The sequence below is a fragment of the Aspergillus pseudotamarii genome (genome assembly GCF_009193445.1).
Source record: "Aspergillus pseudotamarii strain CBS 117625 unplaced genomic scaffold BDV38scaffold_13, whole genome shotgun sequence".
Classification (NCBI taxonomy): Eukaryota; Fungi; Ascomycota; class Eurotiomycetes; order Eurotiales; family Aspergillaceae; genus Aspergillus; species Aspergillus pseudotamarii.
In genome coordinates this window covers 359243-376944 of record NW_022475027.1, presented here as the reverse complement: position 1 = coordinate 376944, position 17702 = coordinate 359243, and the positions used below count along the sequence as shown (strand labels likewise).

The window sequence follows — 17702 nt, the reverse complement described above, 5'->3', positions numbered from 1 at the left end:
CACTCGAACCTGCATGGCGTCGCGCCATGCTCAGTCTATGTATGCCTCGCAAGACATAGGCTTTTGATTAATCTTCAGGCTCCTATCATCTTCCGTGGCCATTCCAAAGCCTGCTCCCATACTGGGTCTTCACCTTTAATCTCTGCCAACAACTCAGTTACCAAATCCCGACCACACCCCTTCGCCCACCAGAAATGACTCCCGAGCTCATTCAACAGCACACCCCAATGCATCAAAACCAATAACGGAAACGGTTGACGCATCCGCATCCCATCAATAAATTCCTTCTTTGTATAGACCAACCAAGCAAGAATAGCCACCGGATGAGACGAACGAGCAAACTTAGCAAAGCAAGATTGTAACAGGTCAATTGCCTCGCGGTTAGCACCACTTTGCTCGGCACCAGCGATGCAAGTATTCAATTGGCTCAGTTTCTCTATAGCAACAGTCTTCTCGGAATCTAACTCTCCAGCTTCTATCATCCAGAAGTCGTATTTAGAAAACATGCTGGCTTTAAGCCACGGTCGACTAATACGGGAGACCTTAGTCGAGCCTTGTAGGAGCTCGAACACGGAGATCATGTTCTCGATCATACTGAAACATTCGCCTCTATGCTGGGCGCTAAGGCGTGGCAGGGCGATGCCAATGACGGTTATTATAGCGGACTGGGCGAAGACTGCGTCGCAGTTTAGCGGGGTGATGGCGTCGAGTGCTTGTCGGAATGGGGCGAATGATTTGTTGTGGTAATGAAGCGCGGCGTCAAGATATGACAGCACACAAGCGGGCTCTGTGGCTGTGGCTGCTACTTGCAAGGCTGCTAGTGCGAGGATGCCATGGAGTAAGAACATATGTTTAGATGCTTGTTGGGGGATGAGGACCTGCCAGTCATCCATGTCGGACTGGTCTCCGCATAGACATTTGAAGGTGTCGGTCGAGAACTTGTGCATGAGTTCGAGATCACGAAGGCCAAAGCTGGGCTCGGCGGATCTTACGGAGCTGATAGGCTGCTTGACATGGCTCTCTGACTGCGATTGCCCCTGGTGTGGTGGGTCTGGGGAGCGATCGGCCACTGCATGAGCGGTGCGTCTCGGAGATGGGGCTATAGGGTTCCTCAAATAGGTACAGATGAGCTCCCGAGAAGTACAATTGGAGCATATCGGATGTTTCTCGTCGCACTAGTTCGAACAGGTTAGAGTATGTATACAGGGCTGATGGGACCCACAGGTTATCTTGGAAGAGTTCCATATAAGAGGCACCAGGGCATTGCCGGAGCATAGGTATTCCATACCTTTACTCTCCTCTCTTTGCATTGATCGCAACCATTTCGTGATTTCTTGTGCGACCGTCGTGGTGGCATCTTGAGGACCATGTAAAGACGACCCCGGCACTGGAAGTGTTGCCATGTAGAGGCTGAGATAGACCACGCTCGATGGGTTGTCTCTACTTCAATCACGCGTATTAAACTACGAGTGTGACAGACACGGTCTACCGTTATCAATTCTTGCCTTACTTTCGTGGTCAAGAAACTGATGTGAGTGTGGTTGATGGTTTGCTAAGTTGTAGTCATGGACGGACAAGCTCTTGGGGCGACACGACAACGAATACGAGAACGAGAACGAGAACGACCTGCCTTCTGTCAGAAAACAATGCAACGCCATGATTACCCCATCTATCATCCCCTTTTCAATTCTCTTATATTATTGTTCATGATAGAGCTCTAACTAGAGAGACTTGACACAATCAGCGCAAGAGCCAGACCTATTCTCTCCGTACGGCTCATTGCAACTTTGAGCCAGCATCTAGCTTATACCTCATCTCGGCTCCTGTCGGAGAGCCAAAAGCCACTCTAAGAATTGGTGTCTGCATACTGGTGCTGTTTTTTTGCGGCAAACCTACAATGTTCAATCTGTTGGAGACAGAGCAAAACAAAACTGCATAGGCAACCCAAGTCTAAAAAGCTAGCAGAAGTGCAAACTTGTCTTTCAATGACGCTACGGCAACAACGAGTGGACCGAACTAAGCCATAAAACGAGTATAATGACCATAGCGAAAGAGACTACTCAGCGTTCCACAACGGCCCCAAGCCAGTCTCAAACTACAACAGGTGCTCCTGGTCGCAGTCTCCTCCAGATATCTATTGTGATGTCATGTCTTTGCGCCGGAACATTCGTGGCTGCATTAGATGCCACTATCGTCACTACCTCTTTGCCTTCTATTGCTGGCCATTTCCACTCAGCTTCCGGCTACACTTGGATTGGCAGTGCTTACATACTGGCCAACACCGCCTCCATTCCCTTGTGGGGGAAACTGTCCGACATATGGGGAAGGAAACCGCTTCTGCTTTGCGGAAATGCAATCTTCTTTGCAGGCAGTTTGATCTGCTCTGTGGCCAACACAATGGCGTTGTTTCTGTTTGGCCGTGTTATGCAAGGCCTGGGTGCGGCAGCGCTGATGACATTGGTCAATATTTGTGTCTGCGACTTATTCTCTCTCAGAGATCGTGGCCTATATTTTGGTCTGCTGTCCGTAGACTGGGCTTTAGCTAGCGGAATTGGTCCTATATTGGGCGGCGTGCTATCGGAGAAGGCAACGTAAGTACTACTACTACTCGAAGGTCTTGACTGAGTTCCTGACACACTAACCAATTGGCACTCAACAGCTGGAGATGGTGCTTCTGGATCAATTGTATGGCATTCTCTGCTTATCTGTCAACAATGTAATAATATCCGACTGATCGCTAACTGATCAATACTGCTACTCTAGTACCAATCACAGGACTTGCATTCCTATTGCTCTGGTTAGCCCTCAAACTCGACAACCCACACACACCAATCTGGGACGGTCTCAAGGCCGTCGACTGGATCGGCTCATTATTCGTAATTGGCAGCAGCATCATGCTACTCCTCGCCCTAGACTTCGGCGGCGTCACTCACCCCTGGGACTCAGCAACGGTCATCTGCCTAATCATCTTCAGCATCGTAGTTCTGGGTTTATTCGCCCTGAACGAGTGGAAACTCGCCAAATACCCCGTAATACCACTAACCCTCTTTCAGCACCGATCCGGCATCGCCGCATTCGTCGTCTGCTTCTGCCACGGATTCATCTTCATGGGCGAGGCATACTACCTACCGCTGTACTTCCAAGCTGTCCTCGGCGCCAGCCCAATCATGTCCGGGGTCTATCTATTAGCCTTCGTCATCGCCTGCACATTCTCGGGGGCCTTTACGGGCCTCTTCATCCAGAAAACAGGCCAATATCTTCCCCCGATGTGGCTCGGCCTTGGCCTGTTAACCCTCGGAGTGGGACTCCTCATCAACCTAGAAGCAACAGCCAACTGGGGCAAGATCATCGGATTCCAAATCATCTCAGGTACAGGCATAGGCATGAACTTCGAAGGGCCACTGCTCGCTCTGCAGGCGATTGTTGGTGTCGCGAACACCGCTACAGCCACCGCTACAATCGGGTTCGTGCGGACTATGTCGACAGCGATCTCGGTGGTTATCGGGGGAGTCGTGTTCCAGAACCAGATGGTGAAGGAGGGCGCCAAGCTCGTGCAATCCCTGGGTGGTGAGCTGGCTGGTCAGTTTGGAGGTGCGAATGTCACGGCCAATATACAGCTGATTCTGACACTTCCCTCGGATCAGAGGGAGGTGGTCCGGCAGGCGGTGTTTGCCTCCTTGCGGACTACATGGATTATGGTTCGTTTCTCTCTTCTACATGGGTAATGCTTGCTGACTGTGTCGTTAGTATGTTGCTTTTGCGGGAGTCAGTCTTGTTGCTGGGTTCTTTGTTGGCGCTCATCATCTGTCGGAGGAACATGAGATGGCGGTTTTGGGGCTGCACGGTCAGAGTGGTGACTCCTCGGAGGATACTACTAACAATACTCCAGCTACTCGGACCATGGAGATGCATTAATTCTAGCTATGACTTGACATGAGCGGTTCAAACCGAGTCCACCCAAGCAGAAAGGTATAACCGTCAATGTCCCATCAAGCAATGAAGCCAAAGGATACAGGATACAACAATGTAAAGACATCATCACCCCACAACCAACAAACGAATCAAATCAAATTAACTCGCACTCTACAACTCAACAGACCAACCCTAGAAAGAGAAACACACAACCCCAATTCTAAACCCCATACATACCCATATCCCGCGAGCAACCCACGCCACCTCTTCCAAACCAACCCCAACCCCAACCCCAACAAACCACAATCTAGACCCTAAACTCAATCAAAATACAAAACCACACTACCAAAGCCCCCAACATAACTAACAAAAATACTCAAACCCCCCACGCAATCCAACACACCACACCAAAGGAAAATAAGTAAAACAATGAAAACACAAGCCATACAAGATTCGCCACTGGGTAAGATGCGGCTCCTTTGGCCTAGTGGTTATGGCGTGGCTCTTATGTGGTAACTCCGTTTTCTCGGACTCCGCATGCCGACTAGCTGAAGTCGAGGGTTCGACTCCCTCAAGGAGCATGTCTTTTTTTTCTTTCCTTTTTCTCTTTCTCTTCGGGGCCCATAGCGACATATACATACTGTACATACACCCTGGAATGGCATGGAGGGTGGGGGGTTTTGTGTTGGTAATGAATGATATGTGGAAGTTAAGAGTTCTGCAAAGTATTTGGGTCTTGGTTGTTGCTTGGGTTGTCTTGGTCTTCATTGGTGAGGTTCTAGGTCGGATGAGTGGCTAATAATAGTATGGACATACATTGTTGATAATGCTTGTACATATGCTTGTCTGGAGGATGTATATCTAGTTGCGTGTATCGACATGCCATCTAAAACAAGTCTCCTGTGCGGAGTAAATATACATACATAGCTACAATCTAACTTCGGATATCTCCAGTGGGTTCTCCAGTCCTTTCATTCTACTCTGTACATCCTCTAATATCTCAACCCAACCGTATACCCACCAGAACCAGAACCTATGGATGTTCAAACTAACCATGCATGTACTAAAAACATCAAAAAAGGCCTGGAAATCCAGAATACCCTTCTACTCGGACTTGCGGGGGAAGTAAATCATTGACATATCGAGATCAATGACGCTAGATGTCATGTCAGGCAAGTCCCAGTAGAGCAGCCTAGAATATACGAGCAGAGCATCCGGATCTTGGATTCTACTTCACTAGTTGTACCTTCAAAGATACAAAAGCTTACTATACTTGTTGACTATGGTTGAGCCTATCCAGTGTAGTTAGTTTATTATTGAAGGTGCATGTACGGAGTACTACTGTAGTATGAACTGTGGCTGCCATTTTTCGGTAACGGGACATGCATTCTTGACATGAATCAATGTACTCCGCTGTACGGAGTAAAATACTGTTGGTATGCTGACTCGTGTAGGTCTGCTTTACAGGACAAGGCCAAGTATGTGGATCATCATGCTTTCTCGGGTTTCTTTCTCTTTTTATTGGATTTGAATTTTGTTTGTGGTATCTGAATGTACCGATATCTAGCAAAATATTTATAGGGATATGGGAATCCTGATTTCAGAATGAATCTGTATTAGACAATATTATGGTATAGTAGTAGCGACCGTAGATGACACATCGTGTCTATGCTGAAATCCAATCCAAACATGAACCCCAAACATTCCATTCCATATATGCTCCGCTCAATTGCAACGGGTATCAGTTCCTTCACGTTCAATTTCACCCGATATGTAAAAACCCGAGCCAATTCGCTACTGGTCGTAGCATCACCAATGGAAAGCAAAGAAAAGTAATGCTCTAAAAAGAAAAGAAAAAAAAAGGGACAAAGAAAAGAAAACGATTGCCCGCTGCGCATATTTTCCGGATCCCAAACAAGCGATGCCACGGAAACGCAGAAAAGAAGTCAAACATGTCACAACCCAGTTGGTATCTGAAGATTCATGTCAAAAGAAAAGAAAAACCAAAACCCTAGTCTAAGCGAGAGAAAGAAGTAAAATCACCATCCGGAAAACAACCAGTACCTCTATGGTCATAACGTGGGAATAAAGAGACATCATTGCGAATTCCCGTTGCCCTTGTGCCGTGTCCAGCCGATCCATGATAAAATGAAAAGCGATAAATAAAAAGGGGTATCAATTCTCCGGTTGTCACGGAGACATAAAAGAAGAGAAGTCACGAAATTTGAAGTTGTTGTACAAGGGGTAAACCCATTCCGAAAGAAAAGAAGGTTGCGCAGCGCAGTCCGTTGAGTATCTCGATCCAAAACTCTTCGTTGCTTTGCGCAAGGACCAGGCTCAAGGGAAGGGTAGTAGAAAGAAGGTCGTGCAAGGATGAGACTTATTCCTCATCCTCACCCGATGCGCCTTCCTTCTCGCCCTTGTGAACCTTCTTGTGCCGGCGAAGGTTGGAAACAACGGAAAAGTGTCGACCACAGCCCTCTACATCACAGGCGAAAGCTATAACCCAAATCATTAGTATCGCTTGCGTACCATACCGGATTTTCCCAAGAACTTACGTTTTTCACCAGTGTGACTGTACATGTGGGTCTGCAAAGAGGATGGGCGGGTGAAGCGCTTGTCGCACACCTTGCACTTGTGCTTCTTCTGAGTGTTGGAGGGCATTTTCGAACTGAACTGGCTCATCATGGACTGGGGTCCCGGGGGAGCGCTACCAGTCAGGAGGTTCGATGGACGAGGAAGAGTCCGCGACAGGTGTCCGTTCTCGTAGGACTCGGAAGTCGTGGAGCTGTAGTCGGTCACAGAAGACTCGACGGATGCGACTGAAGCGCTGTAGTATGGGTAGCTGCCACCGGACGAGATGGAAGAACCAGAGGAGTGTGTAGAAGGAAATCCATAAGAATCTGCAGAGCCCCGGGTGTTGCGAGCGTAAATGTTACGGGGAGTCAAGTCCTGACTGAGCGCAACCATTCCGCGACTGGCGTCGAGAGCGTCACCGTAGGTAGGAGCCGAAGAGGGTTGTGATTGGCTGGCACGGGGATCACTGTAAATGAGAAAGGTGTAAGCGCACAATTCCAAATTTCAAGACGCGCGAAAGTCTTGTGGCTGGGAAGGGGCTCTTACGCATGAGATATCCGACGACTATCCGGGTGGTGCAGAGATGGGGCATAGCTGAGAGGCGCATAGCTGGGCGGCGCGAAACTGCTCATGGACGAAGCAGTCGTGTAGGCAGGAGCCTGTTCGAAAGACGTGCGAGGCAGATCATGGTGCAGACCCATCACTTCCGGTGCTGGGTAGCTGGTGGCAGGTGTAGTGGAATAAGTGCTGCTGGTGACCATCGAGGGCGCGGAGACGGGAATGCTCGAGTAGGGCATGGAGAGAGGGGACGGGCGGCTCACTTCCTCCTGCTTGGGGTGGTTCAGGATTGGGTTGGATGCCATGGATGTCGCGTAGACAGGAGGTGTCGAATGCGACGTAGTGTGGGCAGCGGTCCACGGGTCAGTGAACTGCGGCGTGTTGTGGTGTGGCATATTATGTTGGTAAACATTGTCAAAGCCCATACCGCCGTATTGGCGGTTCTGGTTTTCAATAACCATAGTCATGGAGGATAGTCTTGTCACGGAGATAATTTCTCAGCTTGTTTTGCTGTTGCGCGATTGGTGTTGCTGTGGAGGAACCGATATCCCCTCAGCAATTCAAACCAACGTAGGTGATAAGGACGATCAAGGGCACGACGATCGAAGCCAAGTAGAACAGAAGGAGAAGCGTGTGTGTGTATGATTGACAGGTACGGGTGAGGGGCACGATATGGAAGAGGAAGAAAGGGGAGTAGGAAGGGTGAAGATCAATTGAGACTGATCAGCGCAAAGGTAGAGAGAAGGAGGAAGGGAGTCGATGGTAGAAGTAGAAGTAAATAATGATAATCTTTCGCAGGAGGGAGCCAGGAACAAATAGATCCAGAGACAGAGTAAAAGAAAGGCCCTGAAACCCGACAGACAGGAAGAATGAAAGACAGTCTGGGGAAGGGCCCGAAGGGGATCGGCGAAGCTTATGAGCAAATACAGGATCGCAGCATGAGTGATGGAGCGCAGGGACGAAAGGAAGCCCTGTCGTTGCCGTGTTGGTGATGGGCTTTAGTGCCACTGACGACGTCCCGTCGGAGACGGTTGCAGATCGTTACTCTGGGCCGCTTAGGCTTCGAAACGGCGCCAGTGTTAAAAAAAAAATTATTTTTTTTATAATGATAATAATAATAAATATCATTTTTTATTTCTTTTTTTTTAATTCAAAAAAACGAGGAATTAATATTAATTGCTTTTTTAGTCCCAAAGTCAGTGTGGGTTTTTCTCAATCTCCAAATAGGAACCAGTTCCTCGGGTGACCCTCAAGGTTTCGATGGGTCTTTTTTGGCTTTCCTTGGTTTTGGATTTTGTGGTTTTGAATTTTTCTTTTCTTTTTCTCTCTTATTTTTTTTTTTTTTTTTTTTTTTTTTTTGTTTAATTTTTTTTTTTTTTTTTTTTTTTTTAGTTTTGTCGTACGTACCACCCGGAGAGACACGTTTTTAATTTTTCCTCTGACTTTTATTTTTTTCCCTCTGGGTGAGAGAGAGGGGAAATGGTTATCTTACTATCTAAGAATTTGCTTATTTTATTTTATTTTTTATTCATGAAATAGTATTTTCTACACATCTCCAATCCTCACACCCACTCTCTCTATAATCTCGAATTATAGGAAAGAACTCATTTCCCTCATCTCTCCAAAAAAGTCTAACACCCTAATTTCACGGGAAATTAAAACCCAAAAACCCAATTGCTTATTTTCTATTTTTACCCATGGGCAAATTTCCATCGTCTTCAACATGAACAACATAATCCTCGTTGTAATAGCGTTTAATCATTAAGATAATCTTAAAGAGAAAGAGGGCAAAAAAAGAAAAAAAAGATTAGGCTTGAGAATTATACGACACTTGTTTCAAAAGTAAGATCCATGACAAATCGAGATAAATTAACCAACCCCAAGACTCCCACTTAATCTGAGTAAAAAGCAGGGGAGAGGGATAGGGGAAACATCTGAAACTCCGGCATCGGAAAAGTAGTAGAATCATTCTTATTCTTTCCTTTTTCGATTGAAATCTATAGGTTGTGCTGTGCGTAAGCTGCAATAATATCACGACTCTAGTCCTATCTAATAAAAGGTGTCGGTGATATTTGGTTAGCCATGCAGGATGGAGCCAAAAGGAAAGAGAATCAAAAAAATAAATAAAATATGATGAATTAAAAAAAAAAAAAAAAAAAAAAAAAAAAAAAAAAAAAAAAAAAAAAAAAAAAAAAAAAAAAAAAAAAAAAGAAAAAAAGGAGGGAATCGATGTGGGTTTTCCGCAGAGACAGTGAAGTAAAAGGCATATGGAGTCGTAAAAGCGCTGGCTAAAACTACGGATGCCCTCTCAGGAGGCAGAGAAGTATGGAGTCCGACAACACGCGTACGTACACCGTATGTCACATAGTACTTCCGTGTGTCTTGTCGTCTGTGCAGTGTGTGGTGTGTGAGGAAGTGTGTGCGCGAATAGTCATCAGGGGCGGTGGGCTAAACACAAGAGATGTTGACGACTAGCACGACTAGGGAAGAAAGCTCCCTCACAGCCCAATGTTGAATGTTTAGTGTAAAGGGGGGCGGCGGCGGGGGAGACAGTTTGTGCCGTGTCTCTAGTAAGTAGTGTGTCTGGAGGGGGCAACCAGCACTAAAGCAGGAAAGCGTGGGCAGAAAGTCAGAAAGGGTCAGAAAAATGTAAAAAAATTCCACTGGCGCAGGCAACGCCAAGACTTGAGCTTAGATGCAGCGACCAAGGTTCGCCGTGAGCCCTTGAGAGTTGGGTGTGTTTCAAGGTAGCGGGGAAGAGGGAGATCACAAAGATGCGTCAAAGGGTATACCCGTTCCGTGGGGGAGACTTTCTCGCTGGCCGACTGGAGATGAAAAAGCTCCCAGTGAGAAAGTAGTGCTGGTTAAGTGGATCCTCGTTGGCTTGAAGCTCCACTCCCTTTGGGCTGATTGATTGGTTTTTGGTCCCTTTTTCTCTTTTTTACTCGATATGGACTACTCTGTCGGGTTCTTCCATGCCCAGCCCATCGAAGGTGGGAATTTTTCAAGCCTCCCGAAAAATACCGAGCTGTACTGCGTTGTCTTCAAGATAGATGTATACTCCGGAGTACAAAGATAGTAGATACAATAAACTGGAAAGAACAATATCTTCATATAAAAATTACAATGACATCAAAAAATAACAACAAACTACAAATCCATATAAAAGCAAAAAAAATAAACTAAAATAAAACTAATTAATAAATAAATAAAAAAAGAATAATCACAGTGCGCATTCCTCAGCAGACCAGCACAAAGTCCAGTAAAGGCCAAGACTCCAGTCCCGATCCTTTGCGCACAGCGATTGGCCCGTTTGCTCGGGGAGGATGGTGAGTTGGCCTCCTGGCAACCTGCAGTGTGCTGCGGGCTGCAGTGACGGCGGTAATACCGGTAATACTCCCTCGAGGGCCTCTAATTCGCACACTATCCCACCTGACTCTGGTATCTTTACCTTACTTTTTTACTTTTCCGGTTTGACTTTCTGAGGCTACGATAAAAAAAAAAAAAAAAAAAAAGTCAGCCTGCGAGATCCTGTAGTGGCATGTCCATCCTTCGGTATGGAGCACGTGCATACAGAGAGCTGCATAGCTGTTAGGAGCTTTGACAAACATTCCTTTTTTTTTCCCTCCTCATGGTACTGTGCGATTCATGCTGCAAATGCCGGCCGCGTACTCCATTCTTTTGATAGCATGTACATGCATACATGCATACTGTCGACATGCGTCGATGTGGTGTTTTTGCCTTGCTTATACGATGGCCGGGGGTGAACCGAGGGGGAGGGGAAAGTTGAGGGGAGCAAAAGGTGATAGACCAAATAGGTAATTAAGTTGAATAGGGTAGTAGTCTGTCGAGGTATGGTACGTTATCATTCATGGCATCCACATGCATATGAACAACCATCCATGGAGTAAGTTAAGTCTCGGAGGTGAGGTGGCCTTCGGACACAGACACACGCACACGAACTCTGTTCCCATATGTGAATCCATTCGGAATATACTCCATATGTACAAGCGTTGAGCGATTGAAGCAAAAGGGGGGGAGCGAACAACAACAACAACGAAAATTAAATTAAAACACTAATGAACATAAGAAGAGCATACAATAGTATAACCCCTGCACAATGACGACATCAGACACAAAGCGTTACACCCGACACTTGTTCTGCAGAGATCATGCTCTTCCCGCGTGTTCACCAATCTATTGACATTGTAAAGGATTGCGCTACAATCTCATCTCTCGTGGTGAAATGCCCGAGCATGAACGGCGCGTCATTGTACATACATGCCACATACAGCATACATACGTCCTTACGTACAGTGATGGAAGAGGCACTATCCCAAGCCACTTACCGATGATACCATCTGCAAGCCCACAGCCACTATACTCCTTTCTAGATAAAAAGCGGATGTTCAAGTTGCGTGTGATGCGTTCTAGCATCGTCACTTGGCTGGCACCGCTAGTGGATTTTCTCTTCCCGCTCTGACGTCGATGTGGAGAGTTTTCCTAGTTCGTTCGCTAATGGGTCCCTACAACCTCGAGGGAGTACTACGTTCTCGAAAAAAAAAAAAAAGTTGACGGTGACATCCTGCACGATAGGACAAAGCTCCTAGAATAATGACATTCAATTCCACTCCGAGGTTGCGATCAATGCGTTGCAACATCTCGTTCCTTTCTGCCACGGACCGAGGATACACGCGCTCGACCACGGAACCTTAGTATAGTGGCTGCGATTGAAAAGTAAAATCGATCATGTAGGGGAAAACCCGGTCGGTAGATTGCCGGCGGTCCAGCGGGATATGTTGTTACCATCCATGTGGACTGGAAAAGAATCCGATACACCTAATTATTCCCTACTTGTACCTTTTCCCATATACGTAAGGTCTCTCTATAAACCCACCCAACATCAAAACTTATAGATAGATAATCCTAGATCCAGAAGATCCAAAAAAGCAAAGACAATCATCGACAATCACAAGGCATAGCTCCAGAAAAAATCTGCAGCTACTGCAAATCGCAAATGCTATCTTGAAGATCCCCAGCGTTCGGGAAATAATCCATTGCGTGCAGTTTGGGAACCTGTCTGGATATTTTTCGGCGAAACTCCGACAAGCGGGGGGATTTCCATCTTTTCCCGCTTTTGCCACAGCCGACCTTGGTTGACATCTTGACTTTCTTTGAACTCTCATACACAGTGAACCAAGTGTACAGAAACTAAAAATCTAAATCAAAAGGGTAGAGAAGAGGAGGACAAATCGCCAAATTAATCTAATATACATACACTAGAGAATAACTATTTCTTCATGATCAATAGTCTCTCCCATCAAACATATCATATCATAATATAGCACTCGAGAAACTAAACCCGCAACCCACACTTCCTCACCTCCAGTTCAAAAGGAAAGAACATGTCAAGTGGATAAAGCAAGTCCCCGAACTAAAAAAAATAAAATAAAATAAAATAAAATAAAAAGGAAAATTTTAAATTGACACCTGCAACCACTCGACCAAGGCGTCTTAGCAGACGCCCAAGCTGATAGGCACAACTCATCGACTAGCTTAGTTAAAGTTTCTCCTGTCCATCCACATCGATGTTCCCCAAGCGAAGAAGAAGCGGATCACAGTCGATGCAAGGATCCACTAATTTATGTTTTTTGTTTTTTTCTCCCCTGTTGCTCAGTCCGCTTGCATGGGTTTATCGTGAGGGATGAGCGAGTCAGGTCTCCATAGGCTGGAGAACATCTCCGAGATGGTGCTCGGATCCATTGTCTATGGAGTACGCAGAGGGTGGTTACATCTGTGGCTTTCGTAGTGAGAACGACCCTATTTTGTATGTACTGTACGTAGTAGGGATAAGATCGCAAATGGTAGTCGATCCGGATTGACGAACCAAGGGAAAGAAAAAAAAAAAAGAAAGAAAGAAAGAAAGAAAACCAAAACCCAACAATAGGGGAACCATCCGCGGAACCCCAATAGAACAAACCCTGATCGGAAGTCAGAGCAAAGCAGAAGAACGTGGGTCAGGGAGTCCACACGGCTGGGCACGAGGCAAGCCATGTAATGAGGATGGGCGTGAAGAAGGCACGCATACTGTTAGTTAGATCGTGCTAGAGGAACAAGTTTTTAGCGTGGAGTCAAGCTTAAGGATTTACATTTCGATTTTCTTCAGCCTTTTGCGACGAGGTAAACTGGATCTTCCTAGTGTGGTGGCTAGCTGGGTAGTGAGGGTATAGAGTGGTGGGCGCTAGTCCACTAAGGTTTGGAGGAACTCCAGCTACTTTAAATTAAAAAGGAAAATCATTTGAGAACCTGGAAACTATGGAGTTGACATACTAGGAGGGACGTTCTTGTTTCTGTTTGCACTGTGCGCCCGTTCAAGTGGGAAATTGAATCAACATACAAGTTTGTTTTTGATACTGTGAGTAATAATTATTTGTTCGTAATAGCCACCATGTGCTCTATTGGACTGGATTTCAGTAGTCTGTGAGTGAAGGAGGAAACTAGGATAGGTCATACTTGCGGACTTCCCACATCTGCAGACTGTTTACCCCCTGTAGTTTAAATTAAATGAACTCAACTATTAACCCTAACTACCTACGTTGGATATACTTTGTTTTTTGGAGGCTGGATATCCAACCATACATCCTAACCCAAAGGCAAACGAACCCCTAACCTCAGCGCTGATACCTACGGAACCCATTCCGAGATCCTTCGGATACAGCTCCCTATCGCCAAAAAAACCGTTACAGAACAGGAGTCGAAGCCGAGCCGCACCCACGAACACATTGTTATTATGATCCTCAGAACACTTACCCTGATCGCAGATGACGACCACCGAACGAAATGACGTTACTTCTAAATATAACCGGAATCGAGGAGTTTGCGTGTATGTCCCCTTGGCAATGAACAGTGATCCAATTTTGCGAAAGCCCACTTTGTATCCGAGTCCATCCTAGCCATGCGGGATACCTGCCATCTGGCGGCAAATTTGCCTTCAGATATCTCGTGCGCCTTGCTCCACCGCGGTGATGGTTGAGTGTCGTCCGCTTCTGGCGAAACGGAGATGGCCAGAACAGGAGTCCCGAAATCGCATTAAGGATTCCGCGCGATGGAAGAGGCCCAAGCGGACTTGTATTGCGTAAACCCGCGGGAAAAAAAAAAAACATGGTCAGTAACTCATGGACGGAGGATGGTGATGGTTATTTTTAAAACAGATTGGGAAATTAATGAGGATAACCCTTAACTTACTCCCAGTAACCAAGGGTTTGAACTGCACAATAGAATAATTTAGAGTAAAATAAGGGTCCAACAGTGTGATCCCAAACTCAGTGGATAGTGAACAACCAGCACCACACCTAATATGATACTGAGTTCTGACTCTGACTCTCACTCTAACCATGGGTTGACAGTCTTTTCTGCTGGTTTGCCTCCTTTGGCCGCCCAAGACCCGCAGTAACCTTTTGCTTTGCAAAAGCCAAAATGTTGGAGCGCCAGCCATTTGGGTACAGCACCTCACCGCTTTTCCTGTCACAGTCAGACCTCTGCCCCTTTAGTCTCATCCTTAGTCTCTACTACCAAAAAACCTAAGACCCAAAAGGGGACTAGCTCGAACAGTCACCCGAACTAGAGTCAGACTCACTGGAGGCAAACCAAAAGCCATAAAAAAAAAAAAAGAAAAGAAAAACTGGAGATGCGATGCCGTGCCCTTAAACTTTTCCTTCCCGGGCTCCACTCCACAACAGGGATGGGTCTAAACCCTTCTTGGCAGGTCACTAAAATCCACACCAATAGGGAATCGCTCGCCCCTTGACACGGCACATCAGAGGAGTGAGGAAACGCGTAACGCTTGAACTCCAGCCACCCGCTGGCGAATCATGGGCCCCGCCTGCAACAACCACACTATTCCCAATTTTGTTGCGGGGGTTCCTGATCAGGAAGTCCGGTGGGCCCACTCATTCGTCGAAAAGAGTGAACTCGATACGAGTTGTACTTTAGTCTACCGCAATGCTTGCCGCTTTGGGTGAGGGGGGAGGTTATCCAGTGCGGGATGGATGATGAGGGGCCCGGTGGCGGTCTTTGCGGCTTGTGCCTCAATGCTTGATTTGTTGATGTTGATGGTTTTGCTGGAACCCTAAACTTTTTGGTTTGATTTTCTACAATACTGCGTTTCTTTTTTTTTTTTGAGTTTGATGGGAGGCTGTTATGGAGATGGTGGCTTTTTGGCGATATATCGTGGAAAATTGGTTTGGGTGGATAAGTAAGTGTTGGCGGTGGTCTATGCGTGCGCGCTGGAGCTGAAGGCTGAAGCTCTCCAGTAACTATTTACTAGTAAAATGAACGATGGGGGAGAATGGATGTCTGCGTTGTGCGCTGACTGCTAGATGACTTTCACTAGCTGAACTATCACGGTGTAGTTCACACCGTTATCATGGTGGTGGTTATATTTAGGTCTCTTAATCTCGCTTCCCTCCAGGGTGGTGGATAATCTGCTGAAGTGTACGTAGTTATCTTGTTGCCAAGGGTCCGACTAAAGCACTGGATTTGTATTCCGTGTTTGTCCGCATGAGCTTGGTGGAAGTATAATCCGGGCTTCAAAGACCTCCCATGCATAAGTACAGATTGCTTCGGTATACATGCACAATAAGAACTACATTTCACCACAGTGCCAAAGGGAATAGAACAACTGTCATAGAAATTGGCACAAGAGCGGGAAATCTCGGCAGATGGAGACCGCCCATCGGCACTTTAGTTCCAGAAGGTCGAGTTCGAGTCTTTAGGAACTGATGATCCACGATACTTTAATTGCGAAAAGTGTTTAGCCGGCTGAGACGCATAATGAGTCAGGTATTGAGGGAAAAACGGAAAAATCAAAAACTAAAAAAGTTTTTTAACATCTGTCATCTGCACGGGGTCCATCTTGGCAGATCCATTCGGCAGATCGTCATGATTGGCGTTGTTGTCTCTGGTACCAGTAAAGTAAAGGGGTTAATATAATACATTGTTCAGGTCCTGGGATATAGTATCGAATAGTATATGTATATGTGTATATCTGAGGGAAGTTTAAGATTTTGAGGGAGGATGCTCGTTGAGTATGTAGTGGAATTGTCTGCAGATTGGTAGAAACAGTACTCCATAGTTGATGGTTATTTCTCCCCCCGATCCCCATCGACATATAGAGAACATTGTACCTGGAATTCCAGAATCTCTCCGTTCCACGGACGAGGGAAAACTTTAGCATCTCGAAGTTCTACGTGGTACGGATCATAACCCGCGCTGAGGTCCCCGAAAGGCCGGAAGAACCAGTCGAAGCGCCAAGCTAATAGAGCAACCGATAGACCATGAGGACCAGAAAGAAAATCTCCATCCAGTATGGATATTAATTTACGATTTAAACTTGTCGTGTATTAGGGGGGGGGGGGTCGTGATTCTCTCCCGCGTATCCACCCCCAAAACTTTTGACCAAACTGCACCTGACTCCATCAAGAGGGTCAGTACTCGATCCAGCTAACTTTCTCAAAGGGGCAGGCTATGCCTACACGCACTCCGCTAGGGGAAATTGATCCCTCTCAATTGGTGGCGATTCCCGACGACCAACTGCCTACATCGGTAAATACAGAGTAACTAGCCTAGTTTAGTAGTGCTAAACTCTTTTGAAAGAGAATGCTAAGTTTAAGTAGGTTAGCTAAGCTGACTAGCCCAGGATCCAATCCACACACATGGTTAGCACCACGTCCTGGAATGGTAATGACTATTCTAAGATAGGTATGGTGTGGTGGTGGATCCCGTATCCCCCTATCCGAACTCAGATAAGCCTACTGCAAAAAGGGCAGCGACTAAGAAAATTTCACCGCGCACGCGATTGGTGCGCAGGCACGATTCATTTTTAAGGAAAAGACAGGGTGATGCAGCCACATGCCCCAGGGACGGCAGATAGTCGATAGCCGAGCTTGGCTCGACCAGATAACCCAATCAGAGGGGTCGGACCCACAGGAGCTGACGCGTGCACATCTCACGAAGCTTTCCTTATTTTGGGGGAACCTTACTGCTTCGGGTATGGTGTCGTGGAAGTTTTACTTTTGGCTGTGTCTAAATGGGGCCCTGGTGGTGGTCGTTGGGTCCCCTTGGGGGTCTTTTTGGAATTGAGGAAGCCCTTCCAAAATACCAGAAGAAAAATAGTATTATCCAATATCAGTGGCATACCTCCCCCGTAGGGAAATGAGCAAAAAAGCACGCTCCCCCGCAAGCCCGTTACCCTGAATCCCTGCGTGCGATCCTGGCCCGGCTCCACAACACTGCCACTCTCAGGGTTGCGGCTAGCAGTCAGATGAAACGCGCCGTTCATCCACACTCGAGCCGGAGCTGGCGTCCCACCCTCTTCAAGAACAGCCCCTCTCACTGGAGTTTGATATCGCGCATGATATCACTGGGCCCTAACCGTCAGATTGGGCTGCCATGAGAAGGGGGTCGAGTGATGCATGTAATAGACCGACTTGTTATCATTTTCGACAGTCGGGGGGGATCCATTGTTTGATTAACTCTTGTTCTACTGGTTAAGCAGCATTACGTAGGTCTCAGGGGTATCCCTGTTCTTCGTTCTTCAGGGTAAGTTTTTCCCTTACCGGTTGCGTTTGCGGCTACTTGGTTCTCATTATTGGGTT

The 17702-nt window shown here is 46.6% G+C and overlaps 4 protein-coding genes and 1 non-coding gene across 5 annotated transcripts; 2 read left to right on the top strand and 3 right to left on the bottom strand.

The window, feature by feature from the left end:
- Positions 1 to 2: 2 nt before the first annotated feature.
- BDV38DRAFT_290806 (Zn(II)2Cys6 transcription factor domain-containing protein) lies at positions 3 to 1563 on the bottom strand. Its single transcript, XM_032061572.1, has 2 exons — positions 1289 to 1563; positions 3 to 1175 (listed from the first exon to the last, which is right to left on the bottom strand). The coding sequence occupies exons 1-2, from the start codon at positions 1367 to 1369 to the stop codon at positions 75 to 77; spliced, it is 1182 nt and encodes a 393-aa protein (XP_031916110.1). The 5' UTR covers positions 1370 to 1563; the 3' UTR covers positions 3 to 74.
- Positions 1564 to 2037: 474 nt separating this feature from the next.
- On the top strand, positions 2038 to 3915 carry BDV38DRAFT_280516 (MDR family MFS transporter; the record flags this gene model as incomplete). Its single annotated transcript, XM_032059324.1, has 4 exons — positions 2038 to 2591; positions 2660 to 2685; positions 2764 to 3698; positions 3748 to 3915. The coding sequence occupies 4 exons, from the start codon at positions 2038 to 2040 to the stop codon at positions 3913 to 3915; spliced, it is 1683 nt and encodes a 560-aa protein (XP_031916109.1).
- A 331-nt stretch (positions 3916 to 4246) lies between these two features.
- BDV38DRAFT_240895 (uncharacterized protein) lies at positions 4247 to 4575 on the bottom strand. Its single transcript, XM_032053950.1, has one exon. It carries the CDS (start codon positions 4558 to 4560, stop codon positions 4276 to 4278), a length of 285 nt encoding a protein of 94 aa, XP_031916108.1. The 5' UTR covers positions 4561 to 4575; the 3' UTR covers positions 4247 to 4275.
- On the top strand, positions 4386 to 4493 carry BDV38DRAFT_t83. The gene has a single exon. It is a non-coding gene; the product is annotated as a tRNA-Ile (tRNA).
- A 1717-nt stretch (positions 4576 to 6292) lies between the features above and the next one.
- On the bottom strand, positions 6293 to 7514 carry BDV38DRAFT_269444 (uncharacterized protein; the record flags this gene model as incomplete). Its single annotated transcript, XM_032056972.1, has 3 exons — positions 6293 to 6411; positions 6471 to 6955; positions 7036 to 7514. The coding sequence occupies 3 exons, from the start codon at positions 7512 to 7514 to the stop codon at positions 6293 to 6295; spliced, it is 1083 nt and encodes a 360-aa protein (XP_031916107.1).
- Positions 7515 to 17702: the final 10188 nt, after the last annotated feature.

What these genes read in the sequence shown, in the direction of transcription:
- BDV38DRAFT_290806 (XM_032061572.1), bottom strand. Translation starts at nt 1,369, where the DNA reads ATGGTCCTCAAGATGCCACCACGACGGTCGCACAAGAAATCACGAAAT. An exon ending in GCAAAGAGAGGAGAGTAAAG is followed by an intron (nt 1,176 to 1,288) that starts GTATGGAATACC and finishes TGTTCGAACTAG; the next exon opens with TGCGACGAGAAACATCCGAT.
- BDV38DRAFT_240895 (XM_032053950.1), bottom strand. Translation starts at nt 4,560, where the DNA reads ATGTACAGTATGTATATGTCGCTATGGGCCCCGAAGAGAAAGAGAAAA.